General features: G+C 45.6%; 1 protein-coding gene across 2 annotated transcripts in view; it reads right to left on the minus strand.

Annotated features, from left to right (window-relative positions):
* The window catches only part of NADSYN1 (NAD synthetase 1), a 54,933-nt gene extending 33,236 nt beyond the window's left edge, over positions 1–21,697 (minus strand). The window contains exons 1-6 of one of the 2 annotated variants that reach the window (XM_077115398.1): positions 21,508–21,697; positions 19,557–19,617; positions 18,962–19,078; positions 15,564–15,617; positions 14,963–15,052; positions 7,293–7,344 (exon numbers count right to left, since the gene is read on the minus strand). In XM_077115398.1, coding sequence (XP_076971513.1) covers positions 7,293–7,344; positions 14,963–15,052; positions 15,564–15,617; positions 18,962–19,078; positions 19,557–19,617; positions 21,508–21,592 — 459 coding nt within the window. In that variant the 5' untranslated portion in view covers positions 21,593–21,697. Of the gene's footprint in view, positions 1–7,292; positions 7,345–14,962; positions 15,053–15,563; positions 15,618–18,949; positions 19,079–19,556; positions 19,618–21,507 lie in introns of those variants that run through there. The other variant, XM_077115399.1, reaches the window with a different exon arrangement.
* Between the last annotated feature and the right edge of the window lie 2,552 nt (positions 21,698–24,249).

Here is a 24,249-nt window from a genome sequence, read left to right on the forward strand (position 1 = left end):
GCCCCCAAAGCAGCCTTCACTGTGACCCCTACTCTCAACCCCTGGACAAAAGAGATGACACCCCTGCTGGAAATGGTTGAGAATCCCTGGCTGGCGCAGCCACAGAGAGAAGAGGAGTGGACAAGGCCCCAGATAACCCTGGGAGTTCAAAAGATATGTCAAGACAGATTTCTGACCGGGGTTTTCACAATAGGAAGCAGCAGCCAAGCAAAGATTTCCATGAGTCACCCCACTAGAAAAACCCCAAACCTCGTCCACAATCCTCACAAAGCCTGCCTGAAATGTGTACGTTTCACCACCCAGAGCGGACCTCTTCCACTCACACTCAGAGGGCCACACACTCCCACGTGGCTCTTTTGGGGGGAATGTGACAGTTCAGGATTGAGAGGTCCAGGGGCAGGGGGGTTCTCAGCACATCCCTTGGATTGTGTATGGCACAGCACAGTGTTTACAGAAGGCTGGTTGTCAAGTGGCAGGTTTTATTGGTTTTAAGATTTCAAGATTTCAAATTCTCCTCTGTTAAACAAAACCTAAGCTAGAGGTCCAGATCAGTATCTGATGGTCTGAAGTTTTTTTTGAAACCTCATTTCCATTTTCTTCCAACTTCTTCTTTGCCCAATCCTGACATGCATTACCCAATGATGTGGTGCTGTCTACTAGATCAGGCTTTTGCCTGCAGATATGGGTATTCAGACCTTGCTCGTACCCTGGGAAATAATCAAAACAGCCCTACAGGAGGTGACTTCAATTTATGCAAAAGAAACGGTCTTCATTCTCCTGGCACACCTTATTCTCAATCCACTTTACTTGGCACAGAGGAAAGGAAGAGAGTTTGGCATATCTGATCACGAAGGGTCTCTCCACAGCCCACAGGATGAAAGATTTGGTGCAGTGAAAGTTCTGGAAAACTTCCATTCCTTCTGGGTCTTGAGTAATATCTTTATATCTTCGTGGATCTAATACCATCCCATAGAAACTGTGTAAAAGCCATGGATACAGATACGGGTATGGGTGTATATTTTATGTGCCCTCTTGCTCCTAAAAGACCTTAGTCTTCTCTTTCAAATTGAAAGATTTACCTACCTCAGGGGCCAAAGTCAGTGGCAACGGATACAGCTGGCATTCCTGAGTTCCATTCGACATGCTCCCTGTTCTAGTTTGCTAGCTGCCAGAATGCAATATACATGAAACAGAATGGCTTTTAAAAAGGGGAATTTAATAAGTTGCTATTTTACAATTCTAGGGCCGAGAAAATGTCCAATTAAAACAAGTCTATAGAAATGTCCAATCGAAGGACTTCCGGGTCAAGATGGCAGCTTAACAACATGCGCATTTTAGTTCGTCCTCCAGAACAACTACTAAATAACCAGAAACAGTACAGAACAGCTCCTGGAGCCATGATAGTGACTGGACACACAGCGTACCCCAGTATGGACCGGCTGGACTGGCTGCGAGCACCCCCCAGAACCCAGGGAGAGTCTGCCAAAGTTAAAGGTACCGCATCATCTTATGCTGGTGGGACCTGCAGGCAGACAAGCGCCATACACAGGGCAGGATAAAAATAACAGAGTCCAGAGACTTCACAGGAAAGTCTTTCAACCTGCTGGGTCTCACCCTCAGGGAAAACCAATGCAGGTGACTCTTTCCTCCTGATAGGAGGCCAGTTTGGTCTGGGAAAATCTGGCTGGGGTCTTTAATACCTAAGTAGACCCTCCTAAGGGTGGGGGGGGAAAGGCACCACACAAGCAGGGCAAGAAACAAGAAAACAAGAACTGAAAAATTCTCCTCTGTTAAACAAAACCTAAGATAGAGGTCTAGAAAAAGCTGAACTGAAGGTCAAAGAACAGATAGACAACAAATTCATCCAGCAAGAAAACCCTAGATAAAAGAAGTGAAAGCAATCTCCAGAATAAACTAATTAAGGTAATTAAATGCCTAGACGCCAGCAAAAAATAACAAATCACACTAGGAAAATTAAAGATATGGCCCAGCCAAAGGAACAAACCAACAATTCAAATGACATACAGGAGCTGAAACAATTAATTCAGAATGTACGAACAGACATGGAAAACCTCATCAAAAACCAAATCAATGAATTGAGGGAGGATATAGAGAAGGCAAGGAAAGAACAAAAAGAAGAAACTGAAAGTCTGAAAAAACAAGTCACAGAACTTACGGGAATGAAAGACACAGTAGAAGAGATGAAAAAAACAATGGAAACCTACAATGATAGATTTTGAGAGACAGAACATAGGATTTCTGAACTGGAGGATGGAACATCTGAAATCCAATAAGAAACAGAAACTATAGGGAAAAAAATGGAAAAATATGAGCAGGGACTCAGGGAATTGAAGGACAATATGAAGCACATGAATATACATGTTGTGGGTGTCCCAGAAGGAGAAGAGAAGGGAAAAGGAGGAGAAAAACTAATGGAGGAAATTATCACTGAAAATTTCCCAACACTTATGAAAGACTTAAAATTACAGATCCAAGAAGCGCAGCATACCCCAAAGAGAAGAGATCCAAATAGACATACTCCAAGACATTTACTAATCAGAATGTCAGAGGTCAAAGAGAAAGAGAGGATCTTGAAAGCAGCAAGAGAAAAACAATCCATCACATACAAGGGAAGCCCAATAAGACTATGCACAGATCTCTCAGCAGAAACCATGAAGGCTAGAAGACAGTGGGATAATATATTTAAATTACTAAAAGAGAAAAACTGCCAACCAAGAATTCTATAACCAGCAAAATTGCCCTTCAAAAATGAGGGAGAAATTAAAACATTTTCAGACAAAAAATCACTGAGAGAATTTGTGATCAAGAGACCAGCTCTGCAAGAAATACTAAAGGGAACACTAGAGACAGATACGAAGACAGAAGAGAGAGGTGTGGAGAAGAGTGTAGAAAGGAAGACTATGAGTAAAGGTAAAAAGAAGGAAAATTAGGTATGACATATAAAATCCAGAAGGCAAAATAGTAGAAGAAAGTACTACCCATGCAGTAATAACACTGAATGTTAATGGATTAAACTCTCCAATCAAAAGACATAGTCTGGCGGAATGGATTAAAAAACAGGACCCATCTATATGCTGTCTCTACTCAAAGGTCACGAGGCCAAGGACACAAATGGACCTTTACACACCAATGTTTATAGCAGCATTATTAACAATTACCAAGAGATGGAAACAGCCAAAATGTCCATCAACAGACAGTTGGCTAAACAAACAGTGACATTTACATAAGATGGAATATTATGCAGCTGTAAGACAGAATAAAGTTATGAAGTATGTAACAACATGAATGGACCTTAAGGACATTATGCTGAGTGTGATTAGCCAGAAACAAAAGGACAAATACTGTATGGTCTCACTGATATGAACTGACATTAGTGAATAAACTTGGAATATTTCCTTGGTAACAGAGACCATCAGGGATAGAAATAGGGTAAGAAATTGGGTAATTGGAGCTGAAGGAAAATAGATTGTGCAACACGACTGAATATAAAAACTCAGAAATGGACAGCACAATATTACCTAACTGTAATACAATTGTGTTAAAACACTGAATGAAGCTGCATATGAGAATGATAGAGGGGGGAGGGCTGGGGCATAAATGAAATCACAAAGAAAGACAGATGATAAAGATTGAGATGGTATAATCTTGGAATGCCTAGAGTGTATAATTATAGTGACTAAATGTACAAATTTAAAAAATGTTTTTGCATGAGAAGAACAAAAGAATGTCATTACTGCAGTGTGCTGAATAGAGATGGTACTTAATGTTTTAAAATTTCAACTAATGTGTGAGACTAAAGCAAAAAATGTTTATTTGGTACAAATCTATACTTTGACTAGTGCATCTCCTAATATAACTTATGTAGATAGTTGATTGAACCCCTTAAGTACATGGAACTTTGTATAGGACATGAGATTTTGTTGGTTTGGCCAGGTGATGCCCTGATGAATCCCAGTGTGATTTGATCAGTGAGTGGAAAAGTATTTGCAAAGTCCCCTTTGGGGAATGGTGAGAATGGGGGAAAACTCAACTTCCCCAAATTGAATTCTTGATATTCTCACAAGCAGTGTGGACAACCAAAGCTATAGGCTGAGCCCCCAATCTTGGGATTTGTTCATATGAAACAGCCCCACAAGAGGATAGGTCAAGTCTACTCAAAATTTAGGCCTAAGAGTCACCCCCAAGAGAACCTCTTTTGTTGCTCAGATGTGGCCTCTCTCCAGCCAACACAGCAAGCAAACTCACCACCCTCCCCCTGTCTACGTGGATCTTCCTGGCAGTGTGGATCTTCCTGGCAGTGTGGGACAGAAATCCCAGAATGAGCTGAGATTCAGCATCAAGGGATTGAGAAAAACCCTAGAATGAGCTGAGACCCAGCATCAAGGGTTTGAGAAAACCTTTTCGACCAAAAGGGGGAAGAGTGAAATGAGACAAAGTGTCAATGGCTGAGAGATTCCAAACAGAGTCGAGGGGTTATCCTGGAGGTTATTCTTACGCATTAAGTAGATATCACCTTGTTATCCAAGATGTAATGGAGAGGCTGGAGGAAACTGCCTAAAAATGTAGAGCTGTGTTCCAGTAGCCATGTTTCTTGAAGATGATTGAACAATGATATAGCTTTCACAATGTGACTGTGTGATTGTGAAAACTTTGTGTCTGATGCTCCTTTTATCTACCTTGTCAACAGATGAGAGGAACATATGGAATAAAAATAAATAATAGGGGGAACAAATGTTAAAATAGATTTAACATTTGTGAAATGCTAGTGATCAATGAAAGGGATCAGTAAGGGGTATGGCCTGTAAAATATTTTTTTTCTGTTTGTTATATTTTTCTGTTGTCTTTTTGTTTCTTTTTCTGAATTGATGCTAATGTTCTGGGAAATGATCATGATGATGAATATGCAACTATGTGATGATATTGTGAATTGCTGAGTGTATGTGCTGGGAATGTTTGTTTCTTGTAATTGTTTTTAATTAATAAAATTAAAAAAAAAAAAAAGCAATGTCCAATCTAAGGCATCTGGGGAAGGATCCCTTGGTTCAAGAAGGCCGATGAAGTTCAGGGTTTTTCTCTCAAGTGAGAAGGCACATGGCGAACAGGGTCAGGGTTTCTCTCTCATCTGGAAGGGCACATGGTGAACACAGCGTCATCTGCTAGCTTTCTCTCCTGGCTTCCTGTTTCACGAAGCTCCCCGGGAGGCATTTTCCTTCTTCAGACTATTCCAAAGGTGACTGCCTGATGGACTTTGCTTCTCGTGGCTATGTCGTTCTGCTCTGCTCTCTCTGAATCACTTATTCTCCAAAATGTTTCCTCTTTTATAGGACTCCAGAAACTAATCAAGACCAACCCGAATGGGTGGAGACATGTCGTCACCTAATTCAGTTTAACAACCACTCTTGACTAAATCACATTCCAGGGAGATGATCTGATTACAGTTTCAAACATATAGTACTGAATAGGGATTAGAAGAAACGGCTGCCTTTACAAAATGGGATTAGGATGAAAACATGGCTTTTCTAGGGTGCATACATCCTTTCAAATCAGCACACCCCCTTTTGTCAAGGTTGCTTCCTGATAAAATGGGGAGAATGAAGTTTCTCCAAGCAACAAAAGTTACCAAAGAGAAAATAAGAAATTAGATACATTTTTATTATTATTTGATTGTGGAAACATCTGTTACTGTAGAAAAAACTTAAAAGGTATGCCTGTTACATTATGAAACACTAAAGAATGAATGGATTCTCAAGCCACTGAATCTGCTAGTGAGAATGGTCTGCTTTTCCAATGTACTATTAGATGAATAGTGTTCCCTTTTTATAATTTTTGTAACCTCAGTTCCAAAGAAACAGATAGGTATAACTACTGAAAAGACGCATGAGGTTACAGAGAGCCAGGAGGCCTTTTAAAAGTACAATTCAGCATTACACAGCTCCATTTTGTGACTGATAATTGAGAAATCAGAAGTGGGACAAAAGACCAAGTTTAAAACTTTTAGTTACAGTATAAATCCCAAGTCTTACAAGACTTTATTTTGCAATGTAAGGTCCAAGCTTACCGCTCTTTTCTCAAGGGAATTTGCACAAAGTAGGCAAAACTTGAAAAGAGCCCGTTACACTTTAAGTGTTTTCAGGATTTACCTATGGCACAAACAACCGTGCAGAAAGCTCCCTGCTTAAATGCCTCGGGGTGTTAAATGGGGGCTCCCTTTGGGAGTAACAAGTCTGCCTGTGTCCAGTTCAGAGGCTGGTACCAATGACATTTCTCACCAAGCCTTATGATATTCCCCACTGATGGCACCAAAGCTCCCTGCAAGTACAGGAAAAGCTAAAGACCAGGAAATTTACGATCAGGACATACAGGAGAGAGAGAGACGCCAGAGACCTACTGAAGACCCCTCCTTTTTTTCCTTTTTGAAACACAGAAAACACACATTTTATGTCACTCCGGTCATAAATAAAATTTTAACTTAAAAAAAACAAAACCCAAGCCTACTTCTCAGGTAACCTCCAGGCCCTAGAGGGAAACAGCCTGCTGGGGGGTGGCAGGCGACCCTCCCCAGTTCCCACCCACCCATGGTGATCCTCAGCATCTCTCTCGGGGGTGGCTCTGGCCACAGGGGATGGCAGCAAAGATGGGTTCACCGGAGTCCCTTCCCCAGGAATTCAAAATGGAGGCGAAGACCTTTCACACTCAGTGCAGAAAAGCTGTGGGGGTGGGGGGTAGAGGTGGGGGTGGGGGGGTGGAGGTCGGGGGGTGGGGGTGGGGGGTAGAGGAGGGGGTGGGGGTGGAGGTTGGGGTGGGTGGGGGTGGGGGGTAGAGGAGGGGTGGGTGGGGGTGGGGGGTAGAGGAGGGGGTGGGGTGGGGGTGGGGGGTAGAGGAGGGGGTGGGGGGTGGAGGTCGGGGTGGGTGGGGGTGGGGGGTAGAGGAGGGGTGGGGTGGGGGGGTAGAGGAGGGGGTGGGGGGTGGAGGTTGGGGTGGGTGGGGGTGGAGGTCGGGGTGGGTGGGGGTGGGGGTAGACGTGGGGTGGGGGTGGGGGGTAGAGGAGGGGGTGGGGCACTGGTGGCCGTTTCCTGCCACATGGGGAAGGGGAGGCAGCTGGCCTGAGCGAGGTGGGGTGGGGGGCGCACAGAGGAAGAGCAGGAAGGGGCTGCCCCCGCGCCAGTGCACCCATCACGGAAGCCTGCCTCGGCATGGTGGGGACTTGGGCCCCCACGGGGGTTTCCACGTTTTGCACCGGGCTGAGCATGGAGGAGACCCCAGGGACCCACCTGCTGCGTCAGCTCCTGGATCATCCGAGGGAGAAAATATTCTTCCGTTTGCCTGGAAAGGAAAACGCCACAGGTCTAAGGGCCAGTGGGGACTGTCCCCTGGCCTACCCAGGGGAACGAGTCAGTAAAAGCATGGCCGAGAAATCCCACAGTGCTGCCCCTGATGCTTTTAGATAGAAGGGAAAGCATGCAGGTGGCTGCTGCGACCTCTGGGATCTGCGCGTTGGCCACGGCGCACGGTGGGTCATCCCGGGCCTCGGGTCCGCTGCTGGACAGGACGTGCGCTGGCAGCTGGAGCACAAGGGGGGGCCCAGGTCACACATCCCCAGAGACAGGGGCAGGTGGCATGCCTGACCCGAGTCACCGAATCAGAAGAATCGTGGGCTCGGCAATTCACATACAATTACTGACCTATATCGTCATTAAAACAATAAAATGTTCTCAGTCTCATAAAACAGGTAAAGGAGTTCGATGTGCAACTTTAAGACAAGGCATGCCCCAGTGAGACACCCAAAAGTAGCGTTAGAAAATAGATGGGTCCTCAAATGTGACCTCCACAGGCTGTTTCATGAGGCATTATTTAGACGTTATATTATATAACGTATATTTAGACTATATACATATATATTTCTTGTTCACCTTCTTAGAATTTACAAGGGCCTTCTGGGTATGATGTTAGTAGCTCTACTTTATTTCAGTAAGATTTAAGAAGCTGAAAAGAACACCTAGAGCAATATATGAGAATCCACAAGGATTCCATGCACTAGGGAAACTTTCCAGAAACCTACAACCTCCAGAAGGGTCCCTGGACCAGGTAAATCCTGAAACCTAGAGGGCCCAGCCTCTCCAGAACATCACCTAATTCCATCTCCCTACCCCTTATTAGTGACAGACCCTTCCCTCCACCATGGAAAAGTTAGAATGGCCATAGCCCAAAGACCCTAAAGAGAGGGATGGAAAGATCAAAGGTGATGGTGGAGTTATACAGAGAAGGTAGGGTTTAACAAATGAGTATGAGTGCTAAATCATTTTATTTGCATTATTTAACTTAGGTCTTTAACATCTTTTCTTTTGGGGGGGGGTAGGGGGGTGGTGCATGGTCCAGGAATCGAACCCAGGGCTCCCGCATGGAAGGCGAGCACTTTACCACTGAACCACCTGTGCACCCTGAATGCTGAATCATTAAATGGATATCTCTTTTAGTCTCCAGTGTTTTAGAGCAGCTAGACATAAAAACCTAAAATTGTGGAATTGTAAACTCTGAAACATGTTCTACAACTAATTGTGGTGCTGTGCTTTGAAATGTATTGCTTTTTTGTATATATGCTACTTTTCACAAAACAAAAAGAAGGGAAAAAGTCGATTATAATGATAAAAACATATTGAAGCCCTCTAGCCTCCTATAGTCAGCTAGAAGGAAAAATCTGAGCTGATGGTATGGTAGCCCATGACAAACTCTGGGATCTTCTGCTTGTTGAAGAGTGCTTTGAAAACTATTGCTTTTTTCTTTCTTTGCCTTGTATATATGTTATAGTATACAATAAAAAAAGTTTAAAAATAAAAAAAAAAGATTTAAGGTGCTGAGAAATTGAGCAGCTGCCTCCATCCCTCCCTCGCCAGGTGTTGGCAAAGGTGGAGATGCCCGTTGGGCAATACCTTGCTCGCCCGGAGCCAGGAGCAGCTCACTGCCACAGGTTGGCTGCTTTGTTTTTATTCTGATAGTCGTTTTTTTTTAATTTTGAAACCATTTATTGGGATGCACCTTTATAACTTTGTAAATTAAGAAATACATGCTCTCAAGAAAACATTTGTAAAATACAGCTTGAATAAAATGGAGGAGATAAAAGTTCCCTATAGCTCTACTCCCTCCATGTATATATATATACTATATATGATTTTAAAAGTTAATTTTTTATTAAAATAAAAATGGCATTTTATGTTATGTAATTTACAACTTTAACCTTCATGTGGCTGCTATCTAAACGAACTTCTGTCTTCTGGTAGTTTCTGTATCTGTACCTCTGACCTGGAACTCCCTTTAGTTTTAAAACCCAGCTACCCTTGGGGCACCTCTGTTGGCATTTTTAGCTCATTTAAATTTCAACAGGTATAAAATCAGCATCATCCTATTTCCTCCTTGACTGTGTCTGACATTGGCACCAGATGCCCTCGATATACTTCTCAGGTGAACGGCCTTGGATCTTTCCCAGCTGGAGGTTTCTGATGGTGTCCACTCTCCCTACAGGCTCCTCCAGCTTCAGCGTCACCAGTCAGATGGCCGCTGGTCATCTCACTTGGTCAGCCAACATGGCGGACCCGGAGAAGTCCCCGCCGTGCAGCCCATGCTGCAGAGCTCGCCTCCCACCAACCCGATCTCTCTATCCAGAAGCACCTATTTTTGTGTGAATTGTGTCCCCTAAAAATACAAGTTTGAATGCCAACATGCAAGCTGATAGAAATAGGGCCTTTGCAGATGGAACCAAGCTAACATGCTGGAGTAGGCGGGTCCTAACCCAATGACCGGTGTCCTTAGAAGAGAGAATGCGGGGTAGACAGAGAGCACATGGCCATGCAGCAATGGGGTCAAGGATGGAAGAGCTGCTGGTGAGAGCCTGGGAGCCCCTGGGGCCACCGGAAACAGGGAGAGAGGCGTGGACCAAACACTCGCCTCCAAACTTCAGAGGGCATGGCCCTGCCAACACCTCAATTTTGGACTTCAGAATTATGGGAGAAGGAATTTCTGTTGTTAAGCTGCCCAGTTGTGGCATTTCATCACAGCAGCCTCAGGAGAGCCCAGCCCTACAGGCCACATCCGGGATGCTGTCCCGGTCTGCACACGCTGTGGTAGGCTCTGCTTGGACCCCCCACCCCCACCCCCGGCAAACATCCCCTTGGAGAAATCCCAGCTGTGCTTTTCTGACAAGATGTCATTTTTGATTGTGCCACCTGAAAGTAGCTCTGCCTCTGGGAGCCCCCATTGCCCAGTGTTCCCGTGCCAATCACAGAGCGCTTAGATTGGGTGGGTCTTATTCTCATTTCTAAGAGATCCTGGAATAATACACCTGCGACCTGTGATGTCCCGTTTCTAAAGAAGGCACATCGTTGCCTTTTTTTGAACCAGCTGCCAGAGCCTAAAAGTCTCTGCTTTTTATAACAGAACAAAAATTTAAGCTCCATATCCACTGTGGCGCCCTCTATAGGCTAATTAAATGAGGGACAGTCTGAAAGGATTCCAGGAGAACTACATCTGCATGCAAATTACAAATGGAGAAAAACAAGGAAAATGAAGTACTAGATGTTTTGACTCTCCAAGAGATTAGAGATGAGGTGAACTGATAAAAGACCTCAAAGAAAAGACAAACAATAGAAGGAGATACAAAAGAGACATATTAAGAAAATAACTTTGCAGACCCAAACCAGCAAAAAGCTGCAGAGAGGAGACCCTTAGGGGCCCAGGAACACAAAAGAAAACACAAGTAGATGAGAAGGAACAAATGGTTAAGAGATGATAGATATGGAAAACCGACAACAGAGATGTAACATGCCAAGAACCAAGGTTCCTGAAGGATAGAACAAAAGTCTCTCTGAAAACAGAAAAAAAGAAAACTTGCCTAAAATAAAAAGACCTGAAGGTAAAGTCGAAACATCTCACAATAAATTATGAAAAAGAAGAGACACATCAAGCCATGTATTGAAGATACTGAATCTCCAGGATAAAAGGAAAATCCTATAGGCATCTGAGCAGACAAAGCAGGACACCTACAAAAGAAAAAAACAAAATCAGGCTGGATGTGGCCATCCTTTTCAAAGTATTTTTATTGTGGAATATATTAATACAAAAAGTACAAAAACACACACGCCTGATTTTAAAACAATGTTGAAGGACACACAGGTGCCCGCCATTCTTCACAAATATCCACCGTGCTGAATTTTGAGTTTTTCTTCAATTATTCCTTTGTTTTCTTTGTATCTTTGCCCCCAACGTAGCCTTCCTTAAACATCCTATTGTTTGGTTTGGATGCTTTTTAACTTGACGTAAATAGACTTGCACGGCACATATCTTCTGTCTCCTCTTTGACCTCCACAACCACGTCCAAATTGCAAGGACTCAGGCTGGCTAAGGCCCATCTCGATTCCGCTTAGCCTCAACTTAAGATCTTTAGAGCTCCTATCTACAAATGAGTCCACTGTGGGAGGGTTGGAGCTGGAATATGTCTTTACGGGGCCATAATTCAAACTGTCACAGGTAGGAACTCAACTGTGCTTCTCTCCATAGGACTCACCGATGGGGCAGTCTGTGCAACGTCTTGACGACATACAACGTGTCACGGATCGAGGGACACCAAGAGTTGATTTCCAGGCTCTCCTCTAGAGCCGTTGCTCCATCTGCATCAGCAGCTCTCTAGCTTAACTGCTGTCACTTCACAGTTTAGACACTGTGGGGGCAGGAGGCGCCCCCAGTTCCCACACTGGGGTAATCTTCAAGGGTATTCTGTTCTCCGTCTCTCGTTGCTTCACAGCAGTGCTAGAATCAGTCTGTTGAGTTCCATTAAAAGCCCAGTGCAGATTCTGGAGCTGCACTGAATCTACAGCTCAACCGGGGGTGGGGAGCAGGATGCTTCTGCTGGATCGCATCTTTTTTTCACGGGTGTAGGATATCTCCATTTATTCGGGTAGTCCTGCCGGCGAGTCAGTACACTCCCATGTGTTTTCTTCCCATGAAGGGTTTGCACATCTTTCGTGATGTTTATTATAAACTTTTTTTTTTCTTTGCTGCTGTAATAGGAGGTGTCCTTAAAATCATATTTTCTAACTGAAGTTGGCTGGCAAGCAAAATGCAATTCACTTTTACTGATTGCTTTTGCAATCAGCAACCTTGATAAAATTTATCTTTAACTACTTTACTTTATCTAACTATTCTTCCGTGTTTTCTGCACTTATCTTGTTCATCTCCCATTGTTACGGTGGCTTTGCTTAAGCGATAGTGGTGAGAGGAAGCATTCTTCTCTTCTCCTTGATCTTAATTGTAAAGCTTCCAACATTTAACTGGTAACTGTTCTGAGCGCTCTGAGGAAGGGATGCCCTTTCCATTCCTCCTTTGCTACGAATTTGTATGTTTTTTTTTAATCATGAATGGATTTTTTCCACATTTACAAAGATTGTGTACTTTCTCGTTTAATCTTCCACTGTGAAAAAATTAATTAATTTTCTAACATTACAGCAGCACTGTATTACTGGGTTAAACCCAATTTGGTCAGATGCAATATATATATATATATGGATATAGGTTCTTCCTGCTATGTTTAGAATTTTCACATTTCTTTTCATGAGTGAGCCAGGCCTGAAAATTTCCAATCTTGTACTGCCTTTATTTAGTTTTGACATCAGCATTATTATCTCAAAACACGTGTTGGGGGGTGTTTCTTCATTTTTTTCTTCTCTGAATGAGTTACTGGAAGTTCAGAACTAGCAGTTTCTTGAATAGTTTCTTGAATAGGTAGAATTTGCCTATACGCCATTCTGGGTCTGGTGTTTGGGAGGCTGATTTGTGAAAAACAATTTCATTTCTTTAACAGCTATGAGCTGACTCCAGTTCTCTATTCTTTACTCACTTTCGCCAGTTGTATTTTTTTAAGGAAAGTACCCATTTCATCTAAATCTTCCAATGTATTGGCATGTAGCAGCTTATTGCCTATTTTTGCCAACTTAAATATCTGTAGCCTCTGTCGGGTTGTCCGTTTTCCATCCCTAACATTATTTATATATGTTTCCTTTTTCTCAAGAGCTTGCCAGAGTTTTGTCTATTTTGTAGCCTTTTCAGAAAATCAGTTTTTGACTCATACTTTTAACATAAGCTTATTTCTTAAGTTTATTAATGTTTTCTCTTAGCTTTACTATTTTTTTCTATTTTCTCAGGGTTTGTTCTTCAGTTTTTATTCTTATTTCTTGAGACAGACATATGGCTCGATAACCTTGAGTCTTCCTTCATTTCTAATGTCACATTTAAGGCTACATATTTCATGCGATATGCCATCTGCTGTTTTTATCATTTTACTCTATATAGTTTTTAATGCTATTGCTTTCTCCTTTGAACCACAAGCTATTGAAAGTTATGACTTTATAATTTCTAAACATACAGAGATTTTCTCATTACCATTTTGTTATGCACGTCTAATAAATAACACTGTGGTCACGGAATGTGGATATCTGAAAATAATCCTTCAAAGGTCACAGAGACGTTGCAGAATGGAATAGGAGGCCATGTTTCATAAACATTCAATGTGTGCTTGAGCAGAAAACATGTGCTTTCCTAGCTGGGGATACAGTGGTTTTTATACTCCAACAGATCAAGCTTATAAATTACCTTCCGCAATGTTATAAATCATTAATGATGCATTGATGTATAGGTTAGTGAAACTTCAGTTGTACTGAAATTCCCATCATGATGGTGGATTTGTCCATTATTCCTAATAGAACTATCAATTTTGAAGTTATTTTATCAGGTACATACAAAGTAAGAGTTACTGCCTCTCTCTGGTGAACTAAAAGTTCTGTAGTTATTACTAAATTTCTTTATTTCACCTCAGTATATTTTAACAAATTGGCATAATACTGATCTATAAATCTGGAAAAGAGGGCAAAAATCCTTTAAGTATGAGTATATTGAAACAAAATTGAATATACCATATCCTTTGGAGTTTATTCTGGACAGACAAGCATCTCATATAGATTGTTAGAAAGAAGAGCTCTGCTTACCTTAACATATGCTGAAAAGACATTTGATAAATTAAACAATGGTTCTCAGGTAATTTTTTAAAAAGTAACAATAACCAAAAATGGATGTAAATCTGAAACGGAATGCAGAAACATGAAGAATTTTCCCTGTAAATCAGAACAAGACAAATATGCCCATGATGCAAGGCTCTGATTTAAGGCTGTCCTGGAAAAATGCAGGCCAATGAAAGTCATTAAGGAAATGAAATGAGAGGTGTAGATATTAGAAAGACAGAAGTAAAATGAGTTGCACATGATAACTTTCTATTTGGAATAAAAAACGGAAAAAATCAGCAGGAAAAATAATTAGACGTGGTGAGAGCCTTTAATAAGGTGGTTGGTCACAAATGCAACGAACAGAAATAAAAAGTTCACCTACAGGAAAATACTCACCATTTAAGAACATGATGTTGAAGCTTGCCTTCACAATAGCATGAGGATAAATAAATAAATGGGGTAATGAAGGCACCAAGATTGGAGAGTAATTTTTAACCAGGACAACTGGGTTCCCAAGGGGCGTGTGGCGACGTCTGGAGGTCTTTCTGGTGGTTACAATTGGGTTGGGGGTTGCTACTGGTATTTAGGAGGCAGGAGCCAGGGCCTTGCTGCACGGGACACCCACAACAAAGAATTATCTGGGTCCATAATCAATGGTGCCAAGAGGCTGAAAAACCCTGATACACAGACTCACTCAGGATGTAAGTAGCACAGCACTTAGCATGATTGGTGGTCACTCATGAGGCCTGAGAGCGTTACCAAGGGGGGGTTTGTGAATAGCACCCAAGCTCGCCCAGCACTCCTGACTCACTGGACCCCCACCCCTGATTCACTGGACCCCTGCCCCTGACTCCCCGGACCCCCGCCCCTGACTCACCGGATGCCCACCCCTGACTCACCGGACCCTGGCCCACGGTGTAAACCAGCGCAGCTCGTGGTAGTTGCCTTCGTTGGCCAAGGCCATCTTGGGTCTGATGAGCAAAATCCTCCTACAGGCAGGGAACAGGCTGCTGGCATGCCACCCTCCCCAAAAAGGAGCCACCGCGGCAGGTTACCGCACTGAAGGGCTGGCTGGACACAGAGCTGGCTCAAGGACCGGCTCAGGACAAATCGCCTTCCCTCTCTGGGCTCCAGTTTCAGGTCTGGAAAGCCGGTCCCCAAGGCTGCTCCCATCCCCGGTTGCTGACAACTCACACCCAGGGTCTCCCAGGAGCACGTTACAAGCTCTCCCATACCCAGGCCAGGGTCAGGCGCCAGGGGGCTGCCCCTGGGTCTCCCTCTTTCTAATGCCCAAGGTGCCCACGGGGTGGGGTCAGAGGCTGCGGGAAGTGATGGCACCTGAATCACGTGACGCAGCTGCCCTCAATAGAGCCTAGGTGCTTCCAGGAGAAGCCACCTGGCCCTTGGCCCCCAGGAACCGACGTTAGCAGGACCCCAGGACAAGGCCCCACAGCCCCAGCGGGGCCCCCGGGCCGGACGGGAGCACGGGAGCTGACCCACCTGTTGAGAAAGATGACCCTGCAGTTGTAGCGGACGTTTCTGTGCATCACAGGCCTGCAGAAGAAAAGGGGTTCAGGGGCTGCCTTCTTCCAACGTGAAAACACGCCGGCGGGAGGAGAGCCCTGTGGCTCTGGAAATCATGCCTTGTTTGTAATACGGACCATCCTCAGACCCTTTAGGAGAAGCCACGAGGCTTTTCTGTAGCTTTCTAAAATCAAAATGCACCGAGAGCCCCAAAGCCCCCCACCCAGGGCCAACACCCCACCCCCGAAGCGGTGTGTCCAGGACAGGCAGAGGCATTCCCATCTCAGAGTCCACCGTCTCCCTGCGGACAGCTCCACGCCCAGGCCCCACGCACCCCAGCCTGGCTCATGCCTCTGCCGCGCCATCACCTCCCCTTGCTCCCCAAGCCTTGGAGCAGAACCTGAGCCTGCCAATTCTGCACACGCTGCTGGCTCTCGGGTCCCCCTGGAACCCAGAGTCCTGGCCACACGCCCTTGGACCCAGGGCACAGCAGCAGGAGGATCTCGTGGAATCGACCGGCAGCTCGGTGTCCACTGTGTCTCAGGACGGGCCTCGTGCTGGGGGCTCCCTTCACCCCTGAGAGCCTGGGGTCCTCCCCTCACGCCGGAGAGACCAGCAGCTCGGCCGAGGGCACCCCACGAGCACGGGGCAGCGCCTGGCTGAGCTGGGGCCGCGTCTGTCCTCAGCCTACGCAAAGCTGAACTCGGAGGATGGAGCATTAAATAAAAGTGAGTGAAGACAGGAAATAAATGCCCAACGAGGTGGTCAGCTGTGAACTGGGCAACCAGGCTTTGGGGAAATAAAACCAAGTTGTTAGTAGCACAGGCTTTCAAGTCAGACTTCCAGGGTTCAAAAGTCACCTCGGCCTTCAAGGCCCCTGGCCTTGGCTCTCCATCCTAAAACGGGGACTAATGTGCAGGGGAGCAGCGGTGGGGATGCGGCACGCCAGCTGGAGGGGAACTGCTTGCACGGTTATTCTAATTATTGTCTCTATTCCTCCCTCAAACCAAACCAAAAGGCATTTTCAATGGCTCAAAGAAGACATTATGTTTTTAAAATAAAACAAAGACCCCTAAATGGATGACAAAAACTGAAACAAGCAAATAAACAAAGGCAAACCATTGGAAGCTTTGGCCACGTGGAAAAAAATGTAATGCTTAAAAAAAATGAACAACTGAAAAAGCTGCAGATTACAGGATCCCAACTATATGACAGCCCCGAAAGGGCATAACTAAGCAGAGAGTGAAGAGGTGAGTGGTGGCCGGGGGGGGGGGGGGGGGGGATGAGCCAGGGGCGCTTTTAGGGCGGTGAACAACGGTGGGTGCACCAGTCCCGCACTTGTCAACCAACCCACAGAATCTGAGCACGCAAAGAGGGACCCCAAGTGTCTGCCGTGGACCTGGGGTGGTCATCCCACGTTGGTCTCTGCTCAGCAATCGTAATGAATGTACCACACTAGTGTAAGGTGTTCAAATAGGGGAAACTGAGCTGGGGAAGGCTGGGGAACAGGAAAACTCTCCGCCCTTTCAGCAGGATTCCTCCGTCAACCCAAAACGGCTCTAAAAATAAAATCTAACGGACTAACTAAATAAATACATCATCACACCCCTCAAAATGAAATAGCAAACAGTATACAAGGAACACAGTCTTCTCGTGCATGGGAACAGGTTGCTATCTTTCATATACAAAGAAATCTTAAAATAAATTAGACACAGACGCTTCAAGAGTAGGCAAAAGAGTAAGAAAACCCAAAACCGAGCTACAAATAACCAACGGGCAGAAAAAAACGTTCAATTCCACAAGTAGTGACAACAAATTAAAATAAGATCATTTGGGCTTCTTTTAATTATTCTTCATTCAAAGATATTCCTTTAGTTTTCTTTGGAAAAGCCAGTGCTCCCAGGTTGATCAGCACTGACAGTACAATTTCCAACCCTGGTGCATTCTTTCTGGGGATAGGGTGGAAGACAGTTATAGATGGGAGATAGCAAAGACATCGTGCTTTCTTCAGTGGAGCTTACAGATCCATATCAACACAAGACTTTATTTAAAATACGTTTCTTCATTTATGATTGTTAACACTAATCCTAAAAGAGGATTATAAATTCAGAGCCAGCACAGGGAAGAAAGTGAGATGAAGGAAACAAAGTCCAAAAAAAGAAAGGAACAAAAAGTAAGAAAATATGTGACTAGGAAACTCAATAAAATGTCAAGAATAGGGCGGGCCACGGTGGCTCAGTGGCAGAGTTCTCGCCTGCCATGCTGGAGACCTGGGTTCATTTCCCAGTGCCTGCCCATGCGAAAACATAAAAAGTCAAGAATGAGTCCACAGATCAATAATCATAGCACATGTGAACAAATTAGATTAAAAACCACATCTATAGGCTGCTTAAAAGAGACCCCATTAAACAAAAGGTTCCCATATAGTGAAGTAAAGAGGTAGAATATATATATATTCATATATATATATATATGCAAGGCAAATGCTAAGAAAAAGACAGCAAAAATGGTCCTATTTGTATCCGGAAATGAGACTTTAAGACAATGTGCGATGTAAATAGAAACAGCTTAAATGTGTCGCTAGCACGTCACAGCGTCCCCAAGAGAGCACCACGGCACAGCCCTCCTCCTCCCACAGGGGGCACGCGTGGAGGGACAAGGAACACGCACCGGGAAGCCCATGGAAGTAAGAAATGCATGATGTGCAGACCCTGACCCCGTTTGTGCACAGGGTGTTCACGTGTGCAAGGAGCTCGCTGGAAGAACGCGCAGAAATCGCTTCCAGGAGCTGCCTGGTGGGGCTGGGGGGGGCGGGAGGGCTGCAGGGCTGGGTTGGGAACAAGTCTGCTTTTCAACATATGAATATTACAACTTTCAAATTTGCAAATTACTCATCCCTGAATTTAGGATGGTGTTTTTATGGCCCTGGACACTTGGCTATGTGAAGCCCTTGGACACTAGGACATGTGATGACCTTGGACACTTGGCTATGTGAGATGTGGACACTAGGATATGTGACAACCTTGGATACTTGGGATATGTGAGGTTTGGACACTTGGACATGTGACGACCTTGGACAGCTGAATATATGAGGTCCTTGGAGACCAGGATATATGATGAGCTTGGACACTTGGACATGCGATGACCTTGGACACTTGGACATGTGATGTCCTAGGACACGAGGGTACGTGAGGTCCTTAGACCCTTGGACATGTGACAACCTTAGACTTGTGGATATGTGATGACCTTCAAGACTCGGATATCATGTCTGGACACTTGGATATCTGAGGTCCTTGGACACACAGAGATGCCATGTCCATGAACACAGGTCCCAGACTCCCTTTCTTTCTGAGCTTGCCCACCTTGGCACTTACATCCCCACATCGCAGATGATGTCCTGAGTGACAGGAGATTCCAAAAGTGCAGCCAAGACTTGAAGCGAATGCAAGAGGGTGTCTGACTCGTAATAATGGTCCCAGCATCCATAGCCACTGTGGGAACAGAGCAGGCTGTGAGGCCACACGCCCCAACCCAGGGGAGGCATAAGGGTTTCCGACCAACCGAATCCGGATTTCTGGGGGTGAGGCTCAGACACTGGCATTTCTCAAAAGCCTCCCTGGCCAGTCTGTTGTGCAGCCAGAGTTAGAACCAAAGTTATACACTTTACAGGAAATTAATAAACATTGGTCCGTGTCCTTTCCTCTCATTTTAAGTTGTTATGAAAAATTCTGTCACTTGTAAGGAAGTGTCTACCCTTGGATTTTTTTTTAACCTTTAATGTGGCAAAAATCCCCCTGATTTATAAGGGCATCCAAAAGAAACAAGCTATCCAGGCCTGTGCATGGATTGCTGATATAGGCCTGGCACCTCCATGTCCTTTCAGCTGGGGCCTGCTGGCACAGACGCTCCTCCTGCACCCCCAGGCCGTGAGCTCAGGCAACCCCGGCTTATGGGTGGGTCTCTCCTCACCATATTTCCAGTTCTGGTCCAAGCCTGTACTTTGCTCCTTTACTTTTGGCAATTTCAATGCCTAAGTGTATAGAGAAGAAAGAAAAGAGCATAGTTTCAGCACCTACAACATGTTCAAAGGCAGATAAAACACCTGCAGATACAATACGAAATTCACAAATAAGAACCCTCCACCATCCCTGAGCCCCTGACAGCCTGGCAGCAAAGGACAGAATATCCCAGACTCTGCTTATTTTTCCAGGAAATGAGAAACAGGGACTGCACTTGACAGGGCTGACCTTCAGCACCACGAAGGAGGAGGAGCGAAGGGGAGGAGGGGGAGATGAAGAAGGGAGGAGAAGTGGGGAGGTAGGAGGGAAAGGAGTGGGAGGGAAAGGAGTGAGAGGAGGAAGAGGGGAAGGGGGGCGAGGAGGGAGAGGAGGGCAAGGAGGGGGACGGGAGGAGGGAGACACCATAGTGGTTTACTCACAAGCAGGAGCAGGCCCTTCTGCCTTGAGAAGGCAGAGCTTGAGGAGATACCAGCGTCCTCAAGAATTCCAGCCCCATGGGCAGCCCTGCAGCAAACCCAGCTGGCTAGATGAGTTTGAGCAAGAACTTCATATGCAGGCTAGCCAGAGAGGCCGGCTGAGACCTCCTCTCTTCCCCTCAAATTAAATTTTCTCTGCTCTCAGATAAGATGAAAACAGGCTGATTTAAAATTTTTAAAAAATAAAGGAGGTGTTTCTTGAAGATGATTGTATAATGATACAGCTGTCACAACGTGACTGTGTGATTGTGAAAACCTTGTGTCTGATGCTCCTTTTATCTACCTTATCCACAGATGAGTAGAACATATGTAATAAAAATAAATAATAGGGGGAACAAATGTTAAAATAAATTTAGATTGAAATGCTAGTGATCAACGAAAGGGAGAGGTAAGGGGGATGGTATGTATGAATTTTTTTCTGTTGTCTTTTTATTTATTTTTCTGAGTTGATGCAAATGTTCTAAGAAATGATCATGATGATGAATATCCAACTATGTGATAATATCGTGAATTACTGATTATATATGTAGAATGGAATGATCATAAGTTAAGATGCTTGTGTTTGTTGCTATATTTAAAAAAAATTTTTAAATTAAAAAAAACTCATCTTACTGGGTTCAGCAAGAGGCCTGCTGACAAAAAAATCATTCATATAAAACATTTATTGTCAACAGACATTGTAATATAGTCATAACGTGGAATCCTATACAGCAATAAAAATATCAATTACATGTAAATAAATAAATGAATAAATAAGTGAGTAAAGGAGGGCCAAGGTCCATGGTGGATTAGTGTGGTTACTCCCAGCACTGTTTTCACTATTCCTGGCAAACATCCCTGGGGCATGGGCTCAGTAAGAGGCTACAGAAGTGGCCACAACCCAACCGGGGGGGTTTGCCCGGGGCAGCCCCCATGGAGGAGGGAAGTATGAACAGGGTGACCTTCCCACTCAAAGTGAGCGGGTTTGAAAGGAACACTGTCTGGCCAGCCCACGGGACTATGCTTTAAGCCCTGGGGCTCACCCCTTATTCTACCCCCTCTTTGGGGCACATTTCTCCCATGCCTCACCCCTCCAGCCGGCGGCTGGCCATCCCGCCCCCTGACACCTCTTGATGGAGAGCTCAGCCTTGGCCATGCCACGCGGGGCCGCAGAGCCGCGGGAGGACAGGTGCGCCCCTCGGCCTGCACGCCCAGGGTCTTCTCACGAGAGCTGCACTTAGCCACGTGTCCCCAGCCACTGCCCCACCCCTCCCCGAGGAGCGCCCCGTCCCTTACCCCGGGCGTAGCGATTAGCCCTTATCGTCTCTGTCCCCACGCCCGCGGCGGTGAGCTGCTCCGGGGCACGGCTGCGGGTGAGTCCCTGGCAATCTCCAGCCGGCCAGAGCGGACGTGAGGTCCCCACCCCACCGCCGCCCCCAGACTCACTCTTTAAAATCCTTTGCAAATTGCCTTCGAAATCCAGGGCCCACTGGTTGAGGGCGCAAGTGGCCACGGTCACCTTCCGGCCCATCCTGGCTGCAGTCGCACGGTGGGTCCCTCTGTCTGTCCTACAAGCCAGGCTGACAGCCGCGGCGCGGGCACTTCCGCCTCGACCCCTTCCCGGCCCGCGGATAGCCCCGCCCTACACCAGCCACGCCCTACACTAGCCACGCCCACATTACCCCCGCCCCCACAACAGCCCCGCTCCCGGCGAGGCGGGACCTGGGACGAAGGCAGAGCCTCGGCGTCTGGCCACGCCCACCTGGGCAGTGCTCCGTCCCGCCCTCCCGGCGAGGCACGGCCGCGCCTGCGCAGAAGGGAAGCCGGCGGCGCCGCTCGCTCCGCTAGCTCTGGGCGCCGCCCGGCCCCAGACCCCCGCAGGTGGGACACTCGCCAGGTGCCGGCGCGCAGGTGGAGGGGCGCGGGGCTCTAACCAGCTCCCCCACGACCCACATATACCAAGAGGTGTAAGGAGTATTAGAAAGAGCACTCTGCCGTCTACCCGCCGGCCAGTTGAAGGGAACGATGAATTACCCACATGGCTGAGGACCCAGAGAAGCCCCCCAGCGAGAATGCCCCCTGGGCCTTCATCCCCACTGCCTCGAATTCGGGGTCCTCCCTCCCGCGCCCCCTTTATTTCTTTAGTAACCTTAAGCAACACGTGATGCTCTTTAGCTTGGCTTAAACTGTATACAACGTGGACCTTAATGCACTTCTGCAGCTTGATCTTTTTCCCCTGCCATATTGTATTTTAACTATTTTTCTGCAGTTTGGTATTCGGTTTATCTGTTTAATAACGGATGGGCGTTGAGGTCGGTTAGTTACTCAGCCGGTGCATTTCGCTGTTCGCGCTCCCTGCGGCGACTCACCGTGTTAAGCCTCGGTAGGTTTGGGGATTAGCAGGATATGCGTACCTCTAGCCTCACTAAATATTGCCAGATTTCTTCGCCAAAACATTGAACCAGTTCACTACCAGCAGTTTTTCAGCTTTTCTTTTTACAGTTCTTTAGTCCACTTGATATGACTGATTTTTTGCAAGCGGGGGTGGGGGGGGAGGGATTGGTTGTAAGAATCCAAATTTTTTTCGTATGGATATGCAACTGTCTCAGCACCATTTACTGGCCAGCCCAGCTTTTCCTCCTGATTTGCAATGTTGCCTTTGTCATTCATATACACATGTTTTCACTTTTTAAATACTTTGTTTTCTGTTGAGGTAATGCTTGTTCATGAGAGACAATTTGGACACTCCAGAAAACCTCAAGAAATGTACGTGTTCATTTATTTTCTTCTCCCGTCAATCCTTTCAGGATCGTTTTCATTTCCCAGAAATCCACGTGATTTGTTCCCTCAGCTCCTCCAGTTTTCTGCTTACATATCTCCTGGACTGGGAGTGGTACAGAAAAAGATTCTGGAATACCAGGTTGAACCAGAAATTAAAGAGCCTCCCAAAGAATGTCAGAGCCGGTTTGTCATTTGAAAAATGGAGCCAGTTTGAAGGGGCACCCACTAACCAAATGTGGGGTCATAACTCAGTGAGTTTTAAAGACAAATCCCTTAGTCCACACTGTACTAAAAAAAAATTAAATTAAAGGATGGGAGTTCTTTACGAAATATAAGACAGGGTGATAAAATGGGGCAATCACCTCTGCACCAAGCTGTGAGTGCTTCCAGCAAGGGTCAGCATTAAAGGCTAGACCACTGGGTCAAAGGTTGCACAGGGTCAGCGTTTTTGTTTGTTTTTTGTTTTTTTTTTTAAGAGGCTAATGCTCCTATCCCTTTTAGTTGTTTTTTTTTATTATTATTTTTAACATAGGCAGGCACCGGGAACCCAACCTGGGTCTCCGGCATGGCAAGGGAGAACTCTGCCACTGAGCCACTGTTGCCTGGTCAGCGTTTTTTTACACCCTCAAACTATCACTCCATAGATTACTTATTAATCACAAAAGGGAAAAATGGAGGACTCCGGAAGAAACCACTCTCTCAGCCACTCATACCTTATTTGTTATAATTCTTTCCCCCCTTTTCATCAGGAAGGCACTGTTAATCTCATGATGCCAGGGCCAGGCTCATCCCTGGGAATCATATCTCAAGTTTCCAGGGAGACTTTCACTCCTGGATCCCTAATGGAGAGATTTTAGTCAGCTCAGAACAGACCATTAACTGATTTCACTCCTTTTCATCTGTAAGCTGTTTCTGCTATCTCTCTCTCTTTTCCTTATACTTACTATTGAAATGGTAGTGACTTCATCTCCCTTGATAGAATCCATAAAACCTTGAAATCCTTAGATTTGGGGAGAGAGATTTTGGGGTGATAGACCATCTGCCCTCCTACTTTGCAACTAGCAAAAAGCTCTTTTTTTGCAACCCTGGTGTCTCAGGAATTGGTCATTTGAGCACATGGGCAGCCTCTGTCCCGAAGCAGGGTCCCCCCACCTTGTGAGTCTCCTAGCAGCAAAGCTTTCCTTACACCCATAAATAAAACTACCACCTCCACTACACTCAAAAACTCCCTCTTGCCCTGCTTTGCGAAAGCTCTCCGCTATGGCACACTTGGCATGTACTTATATTCACTTCTGATTGGTTTACTGATTCCTTGCCTCTGCCTCCTAAGAAGCTTAACTCTACGGCTGGGATTTTATGTTTTGTTCAATGCTAGGAATCCAGCCCCTAGAACACGCCCGGGCTCGC

This window comes from Tamandua tetradactyla, chromosome 9 (assembly GCF_023851605.1).
Source record: "Tamandua tetradactyla isolate mTamTet1 chromosome 9, mTamTet1.pri, whole genome shotgun sequence".
Classification (NCBI taxonomy): Eukaryota; Metazoa; Chordata; class Mammalia; order Pilosa; family Myrmecophagidae; genus Tamandua; species Tamandua tetradactyla.